The sequence below is a fragment of the Eleutherodactylus coqui genome, chromosome 13 (genome assembly GCF_035609145.1).
Source record: "Eleutherodactylus coqui strain aEleCoq1 chromosome 13, aEleCoq1.hap1, whole genome shotgun sequence".
Lineage (NCBI taxonomy): Eukaryota > Metazoa > Chordata > Amphibia > Anura > Eleutherodactylidae > Eleutherodactylus > Eleutherodactylus coqui.
This window is the reverse complement of record NC_089849.1, coordinates 129988030-130010582: the sequence shown is the minus strand read 5'-3', so window position 1 is coordinate 130010582 and position 22553 is coordinate 129988030. Positions and strand designations below refer to the sequence as shown.

The window sequence follows — 22553 nt, the reverse complement described above, 5'->3', positions numbered from 1 at the left end:
CCATTTCTCCATGTATTTTGGTGGCACGGCATCCGGTTGGGAAATAAGGATATTGTATATTCTGGATAAGGTGTGTCTAGCGGCACCCTCTTCAGTACACATGGATTCTAATTTTGTTTTTGGTCGAGAGAATGCTTTAGGTTGGGGTAGTGACTGTAGGAAGTGTCTTAGCTGTAGCGTCTGCCACAGTGGGAGTGGGGCCGGAACCGTGGGTCCCATCAGCGTGTCCACCTAGAGCCACAGGTCGTTTTGTATGAAATGTTCCGCCCTATATCTGCCCTCTGTGAACCATGTATGGAATACTCCCTTCTCCCCTCCACGCTGGAAGTCTGGGTTACCCAAGATCGGGAACAGTGGGGATGGCCTGGGGGATATGTCTGCCCTATCTAATACTTTGGCGGCTACTGTTAACATTGGTCCGATAGTGGGGTGGTGCGTCAACGCCGCCGGATTAGGACTGCCAGACCACGGGAGAGCCACCAACGGCACTGGAGTAACGGCTTGCTCGATAGCTATCCACGGCTTAAGTGCAGAGTGTCGGTGCCAATCTATTATTCGTACGAGGTGGGCCGCTTGGTGGTATCTCGCTAAGTCTGGCAGCCCCAGCCCGCCCTCTTTTTTCGGTCTGGACAGCGTGTTGCGTGCTATCCGGGATGCCTTTTCTGCCCAGATGAATGCGGAGATGAGTGAGAGTAGATGTTGGAAAAATCCCTTTGGGACGTGTATGGGGAGGGCTTGTATTAGGTATAATACTCTGGGGAGAATATTCATTTTAATGATTGCCCCTCTGCCGAACCAGGAGAATGTACCTTTGGTCCACGAATTAAGATCCTGTCTGATCCGGCTTAGGAGCACTGGGAAGTTGGCCGAGTATAGGTCCTCATTGTTCGGTGTTAAGTTAGTCCCTAAATATTGGATACGGTCCCTTGCCCATGTGAATGAAAAGAAGTCCTTGAGCTCCTCTATTTGGGGTTGTGTGAGCGAGACGTTGAGTGCTGCTGATTTGTGGTAGTTGATTTTAAAGTTAGACAATGTGGAGTATTGTTTGATCTCGGCCAATAAGTTTGGCAGGGTAATTCGTGGGTCAGAAATGAAGAATAATAGATCGTCTGCATAGGCAGCTATCTTGTGTTCTGTGTCTCCTGCGGTGATCCCGTGAATGTTTGGGTTAGCACGGATTTTTGTCAGTAATGGCTCTAAACACAAAATGAATATCAAAGGTGATAGGGGGCAGCCCTGTCTCGTCCCATTCGAGATGGGGAATGATGTTGAGAGCTGGCCATTTACTCTTACTGCTGCTGTTGGGTGGGAGTATAGGCTTGTGATCCACTGTATCATGTTAGGTCCCATTCCCATGTGTGTCATCGTTGCAAACAGGAAGTCCCACTCCACCCTGTCAAAAGCTTTATCCACGTCTGTGGACAATAGGCATACCGGCAGGGGAAGTTTACGTGCTATGTGTATTAAGTTGATGGCTTTAGTTGTGTTGTCCCTAGCCTCTCTCATTGGGACAAATCCAACCTGGTCTTTATGGATTGTATTTTGTAGGTAGGGGGAGATCCTGTTTGCAAGGATTTTGGCGAACCGTTTCAGGTCCGCATTTAACAAGGAGATTGGGCGGTAGCTTTGGCACTGAGAGGGGTCCATACCCTCCTTAGGGATGACCGAAATATGCGTTGTTAGAGTGTCTCTAGGTATTTTGTTCCCGGTGATTACAGAGTTAAGGGCTTGGATGAAGTGGGGAGATAAAGTTTCCTTGTATTTCTTATAGTATGTTAAAGTGAGCCCGTCTGGACCTGGGGCTTTTCCGGACTTAGAATCTGTGAGCGCTTCTGCCAGTTCCGTTGGGGAAATAGGCGCCTCCATCATGTCTATTGCCTCCTGAGGGAATTTGCATAGATTCGCCTGTTGCAGGTATTCCCGAATTACGACTCTCTTTTGTTCTCTGGCCTGGCTTGATTGTGGTGGAGATAGGTTGTAAAGGGAGTGATAATATTCCCGGGACGCTTTGGATATTTGTTGAGGTAGGACCTGTGTGTGGCCATTAGGCGCGGTGATATGTGGGACATACGTTCTAGCTCTTGTGGTACGCAGGGCTCGTGCTAATGCGCGACTGGGCTTATCCCCAAATTCATAAAAGTGGCGCTTACATTTCGTTAGGCATGCTTTGGCCCGTCCCAGGCAATGAGAGCGAACCTTTTCCCTAAGATGGATTAACTCGGCCCCTCTAGTGCTGTCGTGGGTAGATTTGTGGCAGGACTCTAGCACCTGGATCTGGTCCAGGCGTCCCTTGAGGTGTGCGGATCGTTCTTTCTTAATTAGGGAGCCTATGCTAACGCAGAGTCCCCGTATCACGCATTTATGAGCTTCCCATACCGTAAATGGGTCCACATCTGGAGTGGTGTTATGGCTAAAATAGTCGTTTAATGTTTTGTGGATCTCTTCTGAGATTTCTGGGTCGTGGAGGAGCGATTCATTGAGCCGCCAGTGCCATGTTCTGTTGTATAGAGAAGGTAATTTCAGTGTTAGTGTGATCATGGCGTGGTCCGAGAAGGTGATGTTGTCTATTGTAGCCGTTACTAGGGACGATAGTGTGGGGTGCTGGAGGAGGAAATAATCAATTCTAGAATATGTGTTGTGTGGGTGGGAGAAGAATGTGTAGTCTTTAGTGTCAGGGTGCAATATTCTCCAGGGGTCTACGAGTTGGTATTTGTGGAGTGTTCTTTTGATCCTGCGGTGTATAGATGCAGAGATGCTGTCTGACCCTTTTGATGTATCTATCCGTGGGTCTAGGGGGACATTGAAGTCTCCATCTAGCACCAGGGTGCCCTCTTTGAATTCGTCCAGGTCCTCCAGGGTCCTTTCGAGAAAAGACACCTGGTCGGAGTTGGGGGAATAGATTGTGGCAAATGTTACTGGTGTGCTGGCGAGCTTACCTTTGAGGAACAGGTATCTGCCTCCCGGATCATATCGCGTCTCCCCGTGTTCTCATGGAATGGAGTTGGCCAGAAGGATTGAGACCCCCTTGGACTTGGACTCAGCATTCGTACTGTGGTATGCGTTTGGGAATCTGGCATCCGCAAACCTTGGACAGGCGTTCGTGCGGAAGTGAGTTTCCAGGATGAAGACCACTTGTGTTCTCTTCTTCCAGAGTAGGTGGAGGATGGAGGACCGTTTCTCTGGGACGTTTAGACCTTGTGCGTTAAGAGACATTATCGAAAGGTTATTAGTATATGTTGACATGGTTGCCTGAGTACCTTAGGATTGTCTGAAGGAGAGGGAGGTAGGAATATTGAATATAAGGAGGATAGTCAAGAAAGAGATGGGGGGGAGGGGGAGCAGTTGGGGGACACAAGACACACTAGGGGGAACAAGACAACAACGAAGTTAAAGGGGTTGTTTCGCGCCGAAACAGGGTTTGTTTTTTTTCCATAGGCCCCCCGTTCGGCGCAGGACAACCCCAATGGATGTGTTAAAAAAAAAAAAGAACATATTACTTACCCGAATCCCCGCTTTGCGACGTCTTCCTTCTTCCTACTTCTTCCTTCACCAAGATGGCCGCCGGGATCTTCACCCATGATGCACCGCGGGTCCTTTCCCATGGTGCACCGTGGGCTCTGTGCGGTCCATTGCCGATTCCAGCCTCCTGATTGGCTGGAACCGGCACACGTGACGGGACGGAGCTACGATGACCAGCTCTCCAGCACGAGCGGCCCCATTCACCAGGAAGAAGACCGCACTGCGCAAGCGTGTCTAAAAACGCCAGAAGAAAGCGAAATTAGACGGATCCATGGCGACGGGGACGCTAGCAACGGAGCAGGTAAGTGAATAACTTCTGTATGGCTCATATTTAATGCACGATGTATATTACAAAGTGCATTAATATGGCCATACAGAAGTGTATAACCCCACTTGCTTTCGTGAGACAACCCCTTTAACCTCTAACCAACCTAGTGGCTAGCAACTGTATTTTAATCAGGGAGCCTGTTACCCCAAAACTTTAGGGCAGAACCAGGACCCCTGATACCCTCCTGGGGGAAACGTGGAGGAACACCGAGTCCGCAAGGCCGCCTCCGGACTTCAAAGTCTTTTAACTTGGTATATCAGGTAGTAAGTCCGTGATAGTCTCTTCTTGTGGTTGCTTCTTTCCTTTGCAATCTTGCCTAGGAGCTCCATGCCGCTACAGGTGAAAGATCTAGTTGTCCGAGAAACTGTGAGTGAGTGTAATGCAGTATAGTCCGCCAGCCGTGAGACTGCTTCATCCTGAGGGCGCTTTCTGAGGAAATTTCAATTATGAAAACTAACGAGAACGTAGTTGACCGAACTCAGGTTTGTTGTTCAGATTACTTGAGACCGTTTCCATGCTTATATCAATAGTGTCTTCCTCACGGGGGATCCTTTGGCTCAGAGTTGTGTCGGGGCAGGGTCCCAGGGTTCCGTCCAGTCTGGTATCGGAACTGCTGGGACCTGTAGGAACTCAAACGCACCTTCCGGGTCTGCCGGGGATCTGACTATAAAGATGCGTCCACGCTTTCGGAGGATTAGATGAAAAGGGTGACCCCACTTATATGTAGCGTCTGCTCTGCGCGCCGCCTCGAGCAAGGGGCGGATCGTTCTTCGGCTGTTAAGGGTCAGTCTGGAGACGTCAGGCAGTATTGTAATCTCCGCTCCGTGGAATTTGATTGGGCCTCTTTCCCAGGCCAGACGTTGGATTTCCTCTCTTTGCCTATAAAAATGCACCCGGCAGATTACGTCCCTAGGCAGGTTAGTGTTCCGTGTTCTACCCCGCAGCGTTCTGTGAACCTTGTCCAGTTCTATTGCTCTGTCTTCTGGACGCTGCAGTAGTTTGTTGAAAATGGCAGTTACACATTCATGTAGCGCGTCTGGGGGGTATGTCTTCTGGAAGGCCTCTTAGTTTTAGGTTGTTGCGGCGACCTTTGTTCTCGATGTCGTCTAGGTGAAAGGTCAGGTCTCTAATCTGTTTCTGCTGCTTTTCTATTATAGTAGAGAGCTGTTGGAAGTCTGTAGATGAGACCTCTGGGTTTTCTTCTAAGGCTGTAACCCGTTCTGTAAGGGCCTGCACTGAGTGACTGACTGTGGCGATGGCTTTATCGTGTTTCTCTTCTATACGCCGCAGTTGCAACTCTAGGTCTGTCTTAGTAGGTAATGCACGGATCATGACCCAGAAGGCTTGTAGTGTTTGAGAGTCATCCAAGGGTGGCGTTAATGGGTCGTCCGTGGTCGCTCTTGTAGGTGGTTGTGGGGAGTTAGGGACGAGTGCGTTGCTGTAGGCTCCTGTATTGACCCCTTCAGTGCAATGAAATCGCGTGAGGGGGGATGTGGGACTCTCCTGCACTTCTGTGGTATTGTCTGCATTTTCCACCCTGGTTTGGGTGGGGGCTGTCTCTTGGCTATATGCACCTGTCTTTGCTGTAGTGTGGTGCCCTTGTCTACTCGCCTCCTGTGGCCCTCCTTTCTTTGTGTCAACCTTGGATATAGTGACCTCCGGTGTCTGGGTGGGGGCTGTCTCAGTGCCACCTGTGTGGGTCTTTCTGGCAGTGTTGTACCCCTGCCTGGCCGCAACAACTTCCCCCCTTTCCACTGAGTGGTTTAGTGAGTTGGTGGGGTATTTCTGTAGTGTCCCCTGGTCTTTACTGACCGTTTCTGAAGTCCCATCTGGAGCTTGGGTTCCCGCACTTCCCGGGTTCTGTGGTCTTCGTGCCTCGTGGTGCCTTGGCTTCATGTTGTATGGGGGAGGGGGGGAATCTTCCTGCTCCCTCGGAGTCTGTGAATGGAGCCTCCGCTCCCCTGTCCTGCTCTGTGACAGGGTCTGCTGCTTTGTATCGGGTCTTGTGGCAGGTGAGCTTCCCTGCTCCGTTGATGTCTGGCCCCGGTGCCTCTGCCTCCCCTGCGGACTTTCTGCCTGGTCCCGGCATCTGGGTGGTGGAGTGCCGCTGCGCTCCTGCTGTGCCTGATGTCGGAGCGCTTGTCTCCCTGCACTGCAGCTGTTCGGGTTCCCCTTGCTGTGCCGGGGTTTTCGGCTCTGTCATTTTCGTTAGCGGAGGTGAGGAGGGAGCTTCTGTTCTCCTGGGCGGGTGTAGCGCGGGCTCCACGTGCAGAGCCGGCGCCATTCCGGTGGGTCTCTTCTCTGCTCCAGTGCTTGCTCCTTGTAGATATCTGCTCAGGGGTGACCTGTGGACTTGTGTCTGGCTTGCCCTTCTCTTCCCCACTCTGGTCATCATTCGTGGGGCTGTTTTCTGTGCTATTTCTCGGTCGGCTGGTGTCTAGCGGCGACGGAGCTCCGGAGCTTGCGACCTTACTCCTCCATGTCTAGCCACGCCCCCTCCTGACCTCACATTTCTAACTGTACTTACCCCCCCCCCCCCCTCCTGCTCGACCCCCCATTCCCATTTCTTTGACCCAGGTCGCTATCTACACTGGCTACCCCACTATTTCTCATTTTGCCCTCCCCCCCCAGTCCCTAGTTTAAACACTCCTCCAGCCTTCTAGCCATCTTTTACCCCAGCACAGCTGCACCCTCCCCATTACGATGCAGCCCATCCCTACGGTAGAGCCTGTAACTGACAGCAAAGTCAGCCCAGTTCTCCAGGAACCCAAATCCCTCCTTCTTACACCAACTCCGGAGCCACTTGTTTACCTCCCTAAGATCCTGCTGCCTTTCTAGTGTGGCTTTCGGTGCAGGTAGTATTTCCGAGAAAACTGCCCTGGAGGTCCGCGCCCTACACTTGGACCCTAGGTCCCTGAAATCATTTTTGAGGGCCCTCCATTGATCCCTAATTTGTTCATTGGTGCCAACGTGCACCATGACCGCTGGATCCTCGCCAGCCCCTCCCAGTAATCTGTCAATCCGATCCGCGATGTGTCGAACTCGAGCGCCAGGAAGGCAACACACTGTTTGTTGATCCCGGTCTTTATGGCAGATTGCCCTCTCTGTCCCCCTAATAATTGAGTCCCCCACCACTAGGACCTGTCTAGCCTGCCCTACGCTCCCCGTCCCCTTCTCACTGGAGCAGTCATCCCCCTGGCGTTCAGAGGGCGTGTCGTGCTGCAGCGGTGCTGGCTCTGTAATGGAACCCCCCTCATCTGCCAACGTTGCAGACATGTTGGGTTGTGCCAGTTCAGGACCAGCCTCCCTGGTTCTCTTCCCTCTATCCCTCCTTCTTTCTGTCACCCAGCTTCTTGCCTGCTCCCCCTGCTCTGCCGTACAGCACAGTAGAATACAACTTGCTTAAGACTTCCTTCTCCTGTGGAGGTCATGTGACCGCTGTGGCCAATCAGTGAATGCAGTATCACCTTCCGAACTCCTGGTATTAATTCTGACCATCTGGTTGCCATGACAGCCAAGGGCCTTCCAAAGGCTTCCAGGGCTGCAGTTGCAGATTGCTCCTGGCGTGGCTTTATAAGACTGCTTGTCAGATGTTGGTATAATGTAATACTCTAGTATATATCACATTATGCTATGTTGTTGTTAGCCGCTTAGTGGCTCACGACGTTTGGTGACCCTAAAGGCGAGCTCCCTCCATGTTTTTTAGTTTTGCTTCTTTCAGTTGTGTGATATCCATGCCACTATCTGCTCTGACAGTATCATCCATCGTGTTCTTTGGCAGCCAGGTCTTCTTTTGCCTCTGATCTGCCCAAGCATTCTAGCGACTCTGTTCGCATTACATGCCCTAAATATGAGTCGGAGCCCGGTCATCTTGCCCTCCATTATACTATGGTAGCGATCAAACGATTGCAAGTTCAGGTCCCCTGTACGGACTAAAAAAGAATGTAAAATTGAGGAAAAAAAAGTAATATTATTTATTAAAATAAATAAAAGGTATTGTAAGAAAAAAAGAAAAAACCTTTCCCCATATTTATAGTAAATCAAAATTTAAAAAAACATATTTGGTATCGCTACGTCCGTAAAAGTCCATTCTATCAAAGTATTGCATTATTTATCCTGCATGGTGAACGCCGTCAGAAATAAAAATACATAATTTAAGAATTGCGGGATTTTTTTGGTCACCCCGTCTCAAAAAAAAATGTAATGAAAATTGATCAAAATGTCATATGTACTAGAAAATGGTAGCAATAGAATCTGCTGGATGTCCGACAGAAAACGAGCCTCACACAACTATGTAGAATCATAGAATGGTAGCGACCGCTCACCATCTTGTTAACTCTTCTCTGAACTTGCTCCAGTTTGTCTATGTCTTTTTTAAAGTGGAGTGCCCAGAACTGGACACAGTATTCCAGATGAGGTCTGACTAAGGAAGAGTAGAGGGGGATAATGACCTCACGTGATCTAGACTCTGCTTCTCTTAATACAGAATCCCAGAATTTTATTTGCCTTTTTGGCTGCTGCATCACATTGTTGATTCATGTTCAGTCTATGATCTATTAGTATACCCAAGTTTTTTTTCACATGTGCTGCTGCTTAGCCCAAATTCTCCCATTCTGTGTGCTTTTTTTCCTTTTTCTTGCCCAGATGTAGGACTTTGCATTTCTCCTTGTTTAATACCATTCTGTTAGTCGCCGCCCACTGTTCAAGCTTTTCTAGATCTTTTTGAATACTGTCTCTCTCTTCCCTAGTGTTAGCTATCCCTCCTAGCTTTGTGTCGTCTGCAAATTTGATCAGTTTCCCATCAATTCCCTCCTCCAGATCATTTATAACAATGTTGACCAACACTGGGCCCAGGACAGAGCCTTGTGGTACCCCACTTGATACATTCTTCCACTTGGATGTGCAGCCATTTATGACCACTCTTTGAGTACGATCACTCAGCCAGTTATGAATCCACCTAACAGTTGCCTTGTCAATCCCAGATTAGGTCATTTTTTTCAATAAGTATAGTATGAGATACTTTGTGAAATGCTTTACTAAAGTCAAGATATACTATATCTACCGCATTTCCCTGATCAACCCAGTCAGTGATTCTGTTATAGAAGGAAATTAGATTAGTCTGGCATGGCTTGTTTGTTACAAACCCATGCTGGCTTTAGATAATTACCGTATATACCGGCGTATAAGGCGACGGGGCGTATAAGACGACCCCCCAACTGTCACCTTATACGCCGGTATTCAGTGGAGAAAAAAAAAAAAAAATTATTACTCACCTCCCCTGGCGTCCTGTCGCGCTCCGGCAGGATGTCGCTCGCTCCGGCAGGCTGTCGCTCGCTCCTCGTCCCCGCCGCAGCATAGCTTTCTGAATGCGGGGCTTGAAATCCCCGCTTCCAGAAAGCTAATACACACGCCGGCAGCCATGACATCATTGAATGGCTGTGATTGGCTAAAGCACACGTGGCTTCAGCCAATCACACTATTCAATGACATCATTGAATGGGTGTGATTGCTAACACGTGCGCCTTCAGCCAATCACAGCCATTCAATGATGTCATTGAATAGTGTGATTGACTGAAGCCACGTGTGCTTTAGCCAATCACAGCCATTCAATGCTGTCATGGCTGCCGGCGTGTGTATTAGCTTTCTGGAAGCGGGGATTTCAAGCCCCGCATTCAGAAAGCTATGCTGCGGCGGGGACGAGGAGCGAGCGACAGCCTGCCGGAGCGAGCGACATCCTGCCGGAGCGCGACAGGACGCCGTGGGAGGTGAGTAATAAAATTTTTTTTTTTTTACACTTTTTTTTTTTTGTATTACCGGCGCATAAGACGACCCCCGACTGCAGAGCAGATTTTTCGGGGTTCAAAAGTCGTCTTATACGCCGGTATATACGGTACTCCATTCTCATCCAAGTACTTGCATACATGCTGTTCAATAATTTGTTCAAAGATCTTTCCCGGTATAGAAGTCAGGCCCACAGGCCTGGAGTTTCCTGGATCCACCTTCTTCCCTTTTTTGAAGATAGGGACAACATTTGCCCTTTTCCAATTTTTGGGACTTCTCGTCTTCTCCAGAGATTTTCAAAGATTATAGCGGAGTGGTTCAGTAATTACCTCCATTGCTTCCTTTAGTATCCTAGGATGTAATTCATCTGGACCTTGAGACTTGAATTCATGCAAGTTAGCTGAGTGTTCCCTCACCATCTCTCTGCTTACAGATAGCCTGCATTCCTGTATTCCCCCAATAGCACAGGGAAGATCAGCTGATGTTACATCTAGTTTCTGAGAGAAAACAGATACAAAATAGGAATTTAAAAGTGCGACCTTCTCAACATCATTCTTAACCAATTCACATTTTCATCTTGTAAGCTTCCAATAGCATCTTTGACTTTTCTTTTGCTTTTGACATACCTCCCCAAATCCTTTTTTATTGTTTTCGGTCTCTCTTACAAGCCTCAATTCATTATTAGCTTTAGCTTTTCTGACACATGCCCTACAGTGTCTGCAGACCGCATTATATTCTTCTTCAGGTATCCCCCCCCCCCTCTTTCTATTTGATAAACATGTTTTTCTTTGTTTTTAACATGTGTGCAAGTTCTGTGTTCATCCATCCTGGTCTCTTTAAATGCTTCTCATTCTTCCTTCTTTTAGGAATTGTTAATAATTGTGCTTTTGAGAATCTCATTCCGCAATATTTCCCATCCTACTTGGTCATTTCTGTCCTTAAGAACATCCAGCCATTGGATTCTTCCTATCCTCTTTCTGAGTTCGTTAAAATCTGCCTTTCTGAAATCCAACCTTGAGGTCTGAGTCTTCTCATGTTTTCCTACCCTTGTTATCCAACATCCATCCCTTGTTGTCTCTTCTACCTTCTGGAAGATAAAGTTGTCAGCAAGAGCGGATAAGAATCTGTTGGATCCATTCCCAACAAATGTCTGGATGGGTAAAATCTCCTATGATCACTATGTTGGGCTTCTTTGAAAGCTTGGCCATCTGTTGTAAAAAGAGTTCCTCCATATCTTCTGCTTGTCCAGGTGGCCTATAGTAAATGCCTACAATGGTGTCCTTTCTGTTGTTCTCTCCCTGTATTCTTACCCAAACAGTTTCTACAGAACCACCATGCTCTGAAGCGTGAATCTCTGCAGAGATGAATGTTCTCCTAACATACAACACAACACTTCCTCCCCGTTTATTAGGTGTGTTTCTTATAAATACATTGTATCCTTCAAGCCTTGTATTCCAATCATGTGCATCATTCCACCAAGTTTCCAAGATGCCTATGACATCATATTTCTCTTCCTGTGTTCGGAGCTCCAATTCCCCTTGTTTATTTCCCATGCTCGGTACATTTGTGTAGAAACGTTAGTTTGTGATCGGGGTCTCTTGCTCCTCTACTTTGCTTCTGATTTTTTTGTCTTTGTTCTTTCTTTCCACTTCTAATAGAGAGGTTCTTACTTGTATTAATTAGCTGTATATTTTTGCCTTCCACTTCCCTTCCCATATTGTTCTAGTTTAAAGCTCTCCCAATGAGTGAAGCAAGGCACCCACCAAATATATGCTTACCTGTCTGGAAGGAGCAACCCGTCTCTAGCAAGCAGTCCATCATGTAGGTAATTCACTCCATGGTCTAGAAATCTTTGCTGACAGCACCATCGACGTAGCCAGTTGTTCACCTCTAGAATCCTGTTCCATCTTCTTATTCCTTGGCCATCCACTGGGAGGATGAATGAGAAGACCACCTGTGCTTCTAGTTCCTTCACCTTCTTTCCGAGGTTTTCAAAGTCTCTGCAGATAGTTGCAAGGTCCTTTTTGCATTGTCATTAGTCCCTACATGTATTAGTAGGAATGGGTGGTGTTCTGTACAACTGAAGAGTCTTAACAACCTATCAGGCACATCTTTGATTTCTGCACCTGGAAGACAGCACACCTCTCGTGAGGTGTCAGGTCTGCAGACAGCGGCCTCTCTTCCTCTCAATAGGGAATACCCCACAACCAGCACTCTCCTCCTCCTCCTTCACAACAGCACTACTGGCAGCCGAATACTACCACACCACCCTCAGCCGTGCCCTGGATGAAGTGGCACCGCCCGTGACGCGAGCTGTCAAACGCAGACCATGGCAACCCTGGCTCACGTCCCAAACGCGCTTCATCCGGCAGTGCTCTCGGTGCGCCGAGCGGCTGTGGAGAAAGTCAAAGCTGCCAGCAGACTTCCTCCACTTCAAATTCATGCTTAAAATGTATAACCTAGCCCTTCACCATGCCAAACAAGTTTATTTCACCTCCCTTGTCTCCACACTATCCCACAACCCCAAACAACTCTTTGAGACCTTTCACTCCCTTCTCAGCCCCAAGGAACAGGCCCCTGCGACAGACCTGACTGCTGGAGAACTAGCTGCCTATTTCAAAGAAAAAATCGACCACATTCGAAAAGAAATCTCTGAAAGCTGCATGGTTAGCCCTGATCCCAGCTTCATCAGCACTGCACCCAGCACCTACTCACTATCTACGCTAGAACCAACGACAGAGGAAGAAGTCTCCAGGCTCCTTTCCGCTGCCCGCCCTACCACCTGCGCCAGCGACCCTCTCCCCTCTCACCTCCTCCGCTCCCTTTCCCCAGCTCTCATTACTCACCTTACCACAATCTGCAACCTCTCCCTAACCTCTGGCACTTTTCCCTCCTCATTCAAACACTCCATTATATCCCCTCTGCTTAAAAAACCAACCCTGGACCCGACTAATGCTGCTAACTACCAACCCGTCTCAAACCTCCCCTTTATCTCCAAATTACTGGAACGCCTGGTCTACTCCCGGCTTACTCGCTTTCTCTCTGACAACTCACTCCTCGACCCCCTCCAGTCTGGCTTCCGCTCTCTACACTCGACCGAAACTGCCCTTACAAAAGTAACAAATGACCTGATGACTGCAAAGTCGAGAGGTGATTACTCTCTACTAATCCTCCTTGACCTGTCTGCTGCATTTGACACTGTCGACCATAATCTCCTTCTCACTATGCTCCACTCTATTGGTCTAAAGGATACTGCTCTCTCCTGGTTCTCCTCCTACCTCTCTGACCGCTCTTTCAGTGTTTCCTTTGCTGGTTCTATCTCTGCTCCACTTCCTCTCGCTGTCGGGGTACCCCAGGGCTCGGTCCTTGGTCCCCTTCTTTTCTCTATCTATACTGCCCCAATTGGACAAACCATCCACAGATTCGGCCTCCAATACCATCTCTATGCTGACGACACCCAACTATACACCTCCTCTCGTGAGATCTCTGGACCATTCCTCCAAAATATCACCGACTGTCTGTCCGCTGTCTCTAACACTATGTCCTCCCTTTTTCTCAAACTAAACCTCTCTAAAACTGACCTCCTTGTCTTTCCACCTTCTAACCGACCTCCCCTCAACATCTCCATTCCAGTGTCTGGCACCATCATAACCCACCGACGGCATGCCCGATGCCTTGGGGTCACACTGGACTCTGACCTCTCCTTTGCCCCCCATATCCAGTCTCTGGCCCAAACATGCCACATGCACCTCAGAAATATTGCTAAAATACGTCCGTTCCTAACCACGGACACGCTAAAGACGCTTGTGGTTGCGCTCATCCACTCCCGGCTTGACTACTGCAACTCGCTACTCATTGGCCTCCCCCGCACTAGACTCGCTCCGCTCCAATCCATACTAAATGCAGCAGCTAGACTCATTTTTCTATCCAGTCGTTATTCAGACTCCTCTGCATTATGCCAGTCGCTGCATTGGCTGCCCATCCACTGCAGAACTAAATTTAAACTCCTCTACCTCACTCACAAAGCTCTGCATGGCGCTGCACCACCATACATCGCCTCCCTACTGTCAGTACACCACCCAGCCCGCACACTCCGATCGGCTAACACACTCAGACTAAACACCCCTGTAATCCGAACCTCTCATGCTCGCCTACAGGACTTCACTAGAGCAGCACCCATCCTCTGGAATGCTCTACCCCAAGGCATCCGGACAATTCCCAATGCACGAAATTTCAGACGTGCCTTAAAAACGCACCTCTTCATGGAAGCATACCAAATCTCCTGACCTAGTCCCTCGCCCCTCCCTATGGTGCTCCACCCTGTTTGCCTTCTGATAAATGATCTGTACATAAAATTTCCTATTGCCTGTGTTCCCCACCCCCTGCACCTCCTCTACCACCCCCAACCCATTTGTGTCTAACCCAATGTACCTTATATTGTAATTGTTGTATTGTTTTGCATTTATCCATGCCTGAAAGCGCTGCGGAATAAGTTGGCGCTATACAAATAAAGATTATTATTATTATATTATTATCCATTCAAGAGGACTCTGTGTGCTTACTACACAGTTCTTTGTGGGTCATTTCTTGCTGTCCCTCTTTCTCCTCTGCTCTTTGTGGGTAGAGTCATTTCTTACTGTACTTTTTTCTCCTCTGCTCTGTTCTTTGTGGGTAGAGTCATTTCTTGCTGTACTTTTTTCTCCTCTGCTCTGCGTCGGTAGAGTCATTTTGTGCTGTACCTCCTTCTCCTCTGCTCTTTGTGGGTAGAGTCATTTCCTGCTGTACCTCCTTCTCCTCTGCTCTTTGTGGGTAGAGTCATTTCTTGCTGTACCCCTTTCTCCTCTCCTCTGCTCTTTGTGCGTAGTCATTTCTTGCTGTACCTCTTTATCCTCTGCTCTGTTCTTTGTGCGTAGTCATTTCTTGTTGTACCTCTTTATCCTCTGTTCTGCTCTTTGTGGGTAGAGTCATTTCTTGCTGTACCTCTTTCTCCTCTGCTCTTTGTGGGTAGAGTCATTTCTTGCTGTACTTTTTTCTCCTCTGCTCTGCTCTTTGTCGGTAGAGTCATTTTGTGCTGTACCTCCTTCTCCTCTGCTCTTTGTGGGTAGAGTCATTTCTTGCTGTACTTTTTTCTCCTCTGCTCTGCTCTTTGTCGGTAGAGTCATTTCTTGCTGTACCTCTTTCTCCTCTCCTCTGCTCTTTGTGGGTAGAGTCATTTCTTGCTGTACCTCTTTCTCCTCTGCTCTTTGTGGGTAGAGTCATTTCTTGCTGTACTTTTTTCTCCTCTGCTCTGCTCTTTGTCGGTAGAGTCATTTTGTGCTGTACCTCCTTCTCCTCTGCTCTTTGTGGGTAGAGTCATTTCTTGCTGTACTTTTTTCTCCTCTGCTCTGCTCTTTGTCGGTAGAGTCATTTTGTGCTGTACCTCCTTCTCCTCTGCTCTGTTCTTTGTGGGTAGAGTCATTTCTTGCTGGACCTCTTTCTCCTCTGCTCTTTGTGGGTAGAGTTATTTCTTGCTGTACCTCTTCCTCCTCTCCTCTTTGTGGGTAGAGTCATTTCTTGCTGTACCTCCTTCTCCTCTGCTGTTTGTGGGTAGAGTCATTTCTTGCTGGACCTCTTTCTCCTCTGCTCTTTGTGCGTAGTCATTTCTTGTTGTACCTCTTTATCCTCTGCTCTGTTCTTTGTGCGTAGTCATTTCTTGTTGTACCTCTTTATCCTCTGCTCTGCTCTTTGTGGGTAGAGTCATTTCTTGCTGCACCTCTTTCTCCTCTGCTCTTTGTGGGTAGAGTCATTTCTTGCTGGACCTCTTTCTCCTCTGCTCTGTTCTTTGTGGGTAGAGTCATTTCTTGCTGTACCTCTTTCTCCTCTGCTCTTTGTCGGTAGAGTCATTTCTTGCTGTACCTCTTTCTCCTCTGCTCTGTTCTTTGTGGGTAGAGTCATTTCTTGTTGTACCTCCTTCTCCTCCTGCTCAGGAACCAGTACCAGGACCCCCTGCGTGAGAACCTTGTACCGGTTCTCGAGCAGTATGGGTGCTGGCTGACTCCTGATCCTCCGGCTTCTTTTGGTCACATGCTTCCATTCCTCGGCTTCTGCAGGTACACTGGACATTTCTTTTCCTTCAATATTTTGAAGACTTTCTTCTACTCTGTCAAGGAAATCCTCACCTTCCTTAATAAGTTTTCATGTAGCTATTCTCTCCTGAAGACTCTGCACCTTTTCCTCCAGTAGAGGCACAAGCTTACATTTCTGGCCGGTGAAGTTTGTCTTTTCCTCTGGTAGGTCTGTAAACATATAGCATACGTTGCAGCTCACCAAATGCCTCATCTCCTTTTCCATGTTGTCAAATGATATCCACTTCCAAACTTCTAAAAGTCAAGAATGGTAGTGAAGTTGCTACTGATAGTGAAGATACTACTAAGTGTACAATGGCGCCTGGTCTGGCGATGTCATCCGAGCAATCTTCCCCCTTACAGTGATTCTTTGCTCTTCCCAGAATGCACAGGGAATATGCAGATGAACTTCCTGCAGCTCCAATCTCTGGTCTCTGGTCTTGATTGACAAGGATGCTGAATCCTGACAGATGCAACTATTCAGAATGTGTCTTGTAACTGCTACAAACCTTCAGGAAACTGCAATAAATCTTACTTTTTAATATGAGATCATTGAGTCCTCCATTATAACCTGAAAAAGAACTAATGTGAATCTTGACATTTCCCAGTTTTCCTAGGACCTTCTATATCCTGTATGAAGGGTAATGTATCGGTACAGAGTTACATCAGTTAATTCATATATCATCAAAATGTAGCTTTGTAGAAACGACCCCTTGTTATCCCCGCACGCTGCTGTCTTGGTATGTTGGATGCACATGAGAAGATTCGTATTTCCCAGTAGATGTTCTTTTCTTACTCAGATTTTCTTCTGTTCAGGTTCTGAGTTACAGTCTCCCCACAGTCTCCTTGATGAAGGAATCATGCTTTCCCTGAGCGACCCTCCATGGACAAAGACGGTATTAAGCATCACCTTGGAGATTATCTACCTGTTGAGTGGAGAGGTGAGGGACTGATCATCCTTATCTCAGTGAGGTGGGGTTGTAATTAATACTATTGCTTTTTCATAAACAGCATTACAGCCTAGTGAAGAAGGCATCTGGTGAGCGAGTAACATTTGCCAGCCATCCCAATGTGTCTAGAGGAGAGAACAAAACCCAGAGCCCCATGACGGAGCATCAGCTGCACTCAGTGGTACCCGAAAAAGACAACGAGCAGAAGGTCCTAAAGCTCACCCACAAGATAATAGAGCTGCTGACGGGTGAGGTGAGACTGCCGGGGAGGGGGGACTTTACAATGACACAAGGGGTGATGTGTCGGGGGGATGACTCTGTCATTGTCTGTCAGGTTACCATAAGGTGTCAGGACGTCAGTGTCCACCTCTCAATGGAGGAGTGGGAGAACATAGGACAGAAGGATCTCTACAAGGACTTCATAATGGAGAATGATGAGTTCTTTACATCACTAGGTATGAAGCGATTGTATGCAATAAAGATACTAGAAGTTTTCCTGGGGATGCTTTATACAAACCAATAGTCACCGAAGTAATCATTCAAAAAAGCGATTACGGGTGACTACTGTCTGTGTGAACACGGAACCCTAGAGGGCAAGTGAGAAAAAATTGCTCACTTATTGGAGTCACTTGCTTTTTAGCTTACCTAAAATCCAAGCGACTATCAACCCGTGTAAACTAGCAGTCATTTGTTTATGAACGACTGCCTGTTAACTGCATGGAGGTGGGCGGCTGGATGAGATCTCCGACCCGCTCTGCCTCCTTATAGTGAGCAATCATCGCCCCTGTGTAAAAGTACCGGAGCTAGAACTGTCGGGAGTGCTATCAGGTGTAAAGCCACCCTTGGAAGCACCCATCATCTGACCATCCGGTATCAGCAATGTGTTTTTACCATAGCGTTCATCCTGACAGCACACATGGAGGTTGCCCTGCCTGAGCTCGTTGGGACAGAAAGAGGAGAGTTCTTAAGGCCGCCTCCCACCATCCATCTCCAGTGTTTCTTCCTGTCCCAACAGACACAGAGGGAGTTCTCAGTGCCAGAGGATGGCCCGTTTGGGAAAGTGGCAGTGGTGGAAAAACTGCAGGTGGTCAGGAAGCTGCGGGACCCGCAGCAAATGCTTTTGCATCTTGCGCATAGCTCCCGGCGTCTAGCAGCAGCCGTCTCCAAGTGGTGATGCAGCGCCACACCATGTGCGATGACGTCAGATGCACTCCAGTGGCATCAGCGCACCAAATTCAAAGTAAGGTGCTACATTTGAATCCCTGAGAGCTTTTCTTATGGGATTCAAGCTCTGCATCTCCTCCTAATGCTATGGAAGAGCATAGAGGTAGCAGGGGAAATCTACAAACCGTGAGTAGTCCACTTGGACAAAGCTCATAGCCTATTGGCACTCACCTGTTATTGCAGGATGAAATTCCATAGTCAAGACTTGGAGAAGCCTAATCAGGGAGAGATGAATAATCTCTGCCAGATGATCAGTGAACTAGTCTCTAACCCCAGCCAGGTCCGTCTAGACCACCCGTATTTATGAGCATGCTGAGGGGATGTGGCGCTATACCTTAAACTGGATTAAAACACATGTCTAGTAAACAGGAGATCCTGAGTTCAGCTCAGCAGTTTTCTTGCTCTGTACACAAAAGGGAAAATATTATCTAATATATAAAGATCCAGCTAGTAGAACTGATATCTGTGAAATTAGAGTCACAGAAACAAGGACAAAACTTTAAATCCAACAGTTGAAGCAGAAAGGAGCAACTTTGTAAAAGCCTGGCTAACTTCCATAGAGTTTAAAAAGCTTTGAAACTCTGGAGTGAAGTGCCTATAATTGATTTACAAGCGACTATGTTGTTTAAGCCCAGCTGAAAGACCCCATGAGGTTATGTGAGACTGCATGTAGTCTCCCAGAAACCATTATAGCAGCCACCTCGGAGCACGCCCAATGTGCCTGTGGCCCTCATAGCTAAGAGACCATAGCTGCAGGTGCCGCAGCAGAGCCGTACACTTTCAGCCAAACCCCCCCCCCCCCCCCAAAAAAAATCCCTCCTTAAGAACACGTGCTCTCCACTGACCCTAACCTCATTTGAGAGACACTGTTATAAATACCCGCACGCAAGAGGCCTCATTTCACAGAGTTACTCAGATCTGACACATTCCTCCTTTCGTACACAATTACTGTACGTAGTCCGCTGGGAAAGGGACCTCGGCGAAACTCTCTCTGAGGAAGACTGGGTTTAGATATGGGAGTCTACTAACAGTAGTGCCAGAAATATACTAATGTTGGAAACCTCATTTAAAGTCTTGCTCGATGGTACCTAACCCCAGATCGAGTAGCCCACGCTATTCCCGGGCGATCTCCCAACTGTTTCCGCTGATGTTCAGCTCCAGGAGATATGCTCCGTATTTGGTGGGCCTGTCCTCGGGTTAAGAGGCTTTGGATTCGAGTCTACTCCCTAATATATTCAGTCACAGGCCACAACATCCGTAAAGACCCTTGGGAGGCACTTTTAAATAAACGTATAAATAATATCCCCCCTGACTCTAGGAAGATAATCTCTTTCTTTTTTCTGGCCACGAAACAAGTTATTGCCCATTTGCGGCGCAAAGCTTCCCTTGACTTTACTGAAGTCAAACGCAGGTTGGACTTGTACCCAATAAATGAAAAATTGACCTCCATCCTTGCCGATAAGCACAACAAATTCTTAAAAATATGGTCCCCGTGGCTAGATTACTCCTGTCCCTCGCGAAATAATAGATTTCTAACCTCCCTGTAAAAGAAGAGAATAGTACCAATGAATGCCTACTTTATTATTGTTCTACAGTCCAAGACTGTCCCCGGCAGCGTCCACCCCATGGGAAACACTTCACCTGTCTCAGAAACCACCCCTTCCCCCTTACCTATCTTTCCTAATCCCCCCCCCCCTTTCCCCCCTAAATCCAGGTTAGGCCCTGGCCAGGCCGTTCGTATTCTGTTACTTTTAATCAACAGTCCAGTTCCAAGATTGGGCCGGGATATAATAAGAGGGGACTACTCTAAAAGTTTCCAGATATGTTTTCTCTCCCCCCAATCCATATCTTTGCAAATTGTGTTTGTTCTATAATAATGTGACTGTAACGCTTTTCAGTTAAATGTTCACTACACTGCTGTAAAATGTGAAAACTTCAAATAACCACAGTATTAAAAAAAAACCGCAGAATTTAAAAACTGCAAGGCGTGCCCTAAATAAATAAACTTTTGGGAAAAGTGCAGGCAAGGACAAAACAGGTGGATGAACCTACCAAAAGATGGCTTGCATAATAGCCTCTCTCCTGGATCCAAAATAGAATTTTTGCCCTTTTTTTCCTGAAGCGGTTATGGTTACACCAGACCAAGTCACGTTTTCTCCAAGAGAGTTTGGAGCAGGGAGTTCAGACTGAATGCATTGGAGCTGTTATCCACTTCCTTTAGTGAAACAGTTTTTTTGGGGGAGTTTATTTGTCTTTGGTTGGGCTACTAACTTAATGGTTCCTTTAAAACCATACTTAATTTAAAGTCCTTTAATCAGTATATTTCTGAATTTAGTCTGAAATGAAGTCTATTAGGTCCATTATTTCCCGGGTTATTCAGGGCAGCGTCATTTGCACGTTGAACTCAAAGACGCACACTACATATTCCCATCCACCCGGTGTACCAAAAACATATTAGATTGCGGTTAAAATTAGTTTTAAATAATTTATTTTCAGCCTAAACCCAGACACCCAAAAAGTTCTCGGAGCATTCCTTGATTCCTCGAAGGGTTACTGCTTTCCTCAAATAAAACAAGAGTATTTGGTCATAGAACCACTTGTCGGCAGAGAGCACAGGCGACGGATGGGGAACAGTGGGGTTCCTCTCCGGCTTATGTCTGCTCTAAATCATCAAGCAAAAGGAGCTCGGAACAGTTTGGGAAATGTCGATTGAAGCTGAAGATATAATTTGTGGGGAACACGTAAAAATATTGTCTGGCAACAGTGTCTTATTTGGCACCATACATCATCCTCAAACTACTGTTGAACATTCTACTGGACGAAGAACTAGATAAAGTCTTTACTGGCTATCACCCTAAAAGGCTCTCAAAACATTATTGCAGACTTTGAGTCGGGGAAGGTTAGATCCAGGGGAATGGTCCCTAAACTTCGACATATTCGATCTGTTGACATCTCAGTGGTGTTCCCCCCAGATAGACCTCTTGCATCAAAGACAAATTCGAAATGCAGAAATTTTTTTCTTTAGTCCAGTAAACAATCTCCTGGCACCGAATGCATCTTCACAAGAATTGGACATGGATTTGGCGTATCCTTTTCCCCCTTCCCCTAAATTCTCGGACTCTGCATAAAATCCAGAACTGATGGACCGTGGTTGTATTCATTGCCCAGCGTGGCTAAAAGGCCCTGGTTCCCATCATTGTCTTTCTAGGCCATACAGACACTGATTCCGCTGCCCTCAGGCACGGCCTTCTGTTCCGAAGTCCAGTGTTCTGCCAGGAGATCCTCTGCATGAAGCTGATGGTCTGGCTATTGAGCGGCAGAAATTGAGAGACCAATGACTATCATCCAAGGTAATACACACTCTCTTGAGAGTCAAAAGAGCTCTACCTCCAATATATACGAGGGTCTGGAGGAAATTCCACAACTGGTGTGAATCACATGGTCAGATCTGGGATCTTAGTTTAGTGTTAGACAGCCTCTTTGAACCTCTCTTTGAAACCCATACTTTTGGTATTGCTTAAAAACCTATCCATCAAAGTAGCCTTACTGATAGCTATTACAACCAATTGGTGAGATACAGGAATTACCCTGTAGAGTCCTACTTAAAGGTATTTGACGATAGGATAGTCATGAGACTAAACTTATTCTTTTCCTAAAGCGGTGTCGATGCTCCACATGGAACAGGGAATAATTATACCTTCCTTCTGTCAGGTTTTTAAAATGACAAAGAACGGCGCTTGTGCAGTTTAAATGTCAGGCGGGCAGTCCTGTCCTATTACAGGTCTCACAAACCTTTAAAAAAACAGATAACTTATTCCTTAAATGTCAGAATAAGGGAAAACCAGCGTCTGAAGATATCATTGCTGGATGGATTAAAACATCAATTCAGGAAGCATATAAAGCCAGAGATCTGCCTCCCCGGAAGGGTTGAGAGCCCACACTACAAGGGCCCTCGCATCCTTGTGGGCTGATGGTGGTGAAGCTCTACAGAACATTTGTAAAGCTGCAACGTGATGTAACATCCACACATGTACTAAGCATTATCGCTTGGATCTCCATACTGCTAGGGAGCTGGCTTTTGGGCGGAAGGTCCTTCAGGCAGTAGTTCCCCCTAAAAGCATGGTGATCTGGTAATGCCTCCATGTGTGCTGTCAGGATGGACCCTAGGGTAGAACTGGAATTCTTCTAACTGTTAATTCCTTTTCCATGAGTCCATCATGACTGCACATACTTACACCCCCCTCCCGTAAACTACTGTATATTGTGCGTGTAAACATAACAGTACGTTGGTTTTTTAAGCAACAATAAAAGACTAGGCCACGTATACATTGTGATGATTTGAAGTCACTGGAGATGGATAGTGGGAGGAGCCCTCAAGAACTCTCCTCTTTCTGTCCCAACGAGCTCAGGCGTGGCAACCTCCATGTGTGCCGTGAGGATGGACTCATAGAAAAGGAATTGATGGTAAGAATAATTCTAGTTATCGCTGTGTATTGCTTACAGATGGATGCAATAAGAGAAATCCACCAGAGAGGTGCCGCACTCCTCTTTGTTTCCAGAATTGTACAGAGAACGATCCCAGCGGTCCCCAGGATCCTCAGGTAAATAGAGTTTAGGTTTTTATATAACCTGAGACCACTTGCTTAG

The 22553-nt window shown here is 47.2% G+C and overlaps 1 protein-coding gene across 2 annotated transcripts in view; it reads left to right on the top strand.

The window, feature by feature from the left end:
* LOC136588511 (oocyte zinc finger protein XlCOF22-like) overlaps positions 1-22553 on the top strand; it is a 71019-nt gene that overhangs the window by 30204 nt on the left and 18262 nt on the right. For both annotated transcript variants that reach the window (XM_066587791.1, XM_066587790.1), the window contains exons 6-9: positions 16549-16673; positions 16744-16935; positions 17017-17137; positions 22410-22507. In XM_066587791.1, coding sequence (XP_066443888.1) covers positions 16549-16673; positions 16744-16935; positions 17017-17137; positions 22410-22507 — 536 coding nt within the window. The remainder of the gene's footprint in view (positions 1-16548; positions 16674-16743; positions 16936-17016; positions 17138-22409; positions 22508-22553) is intronic.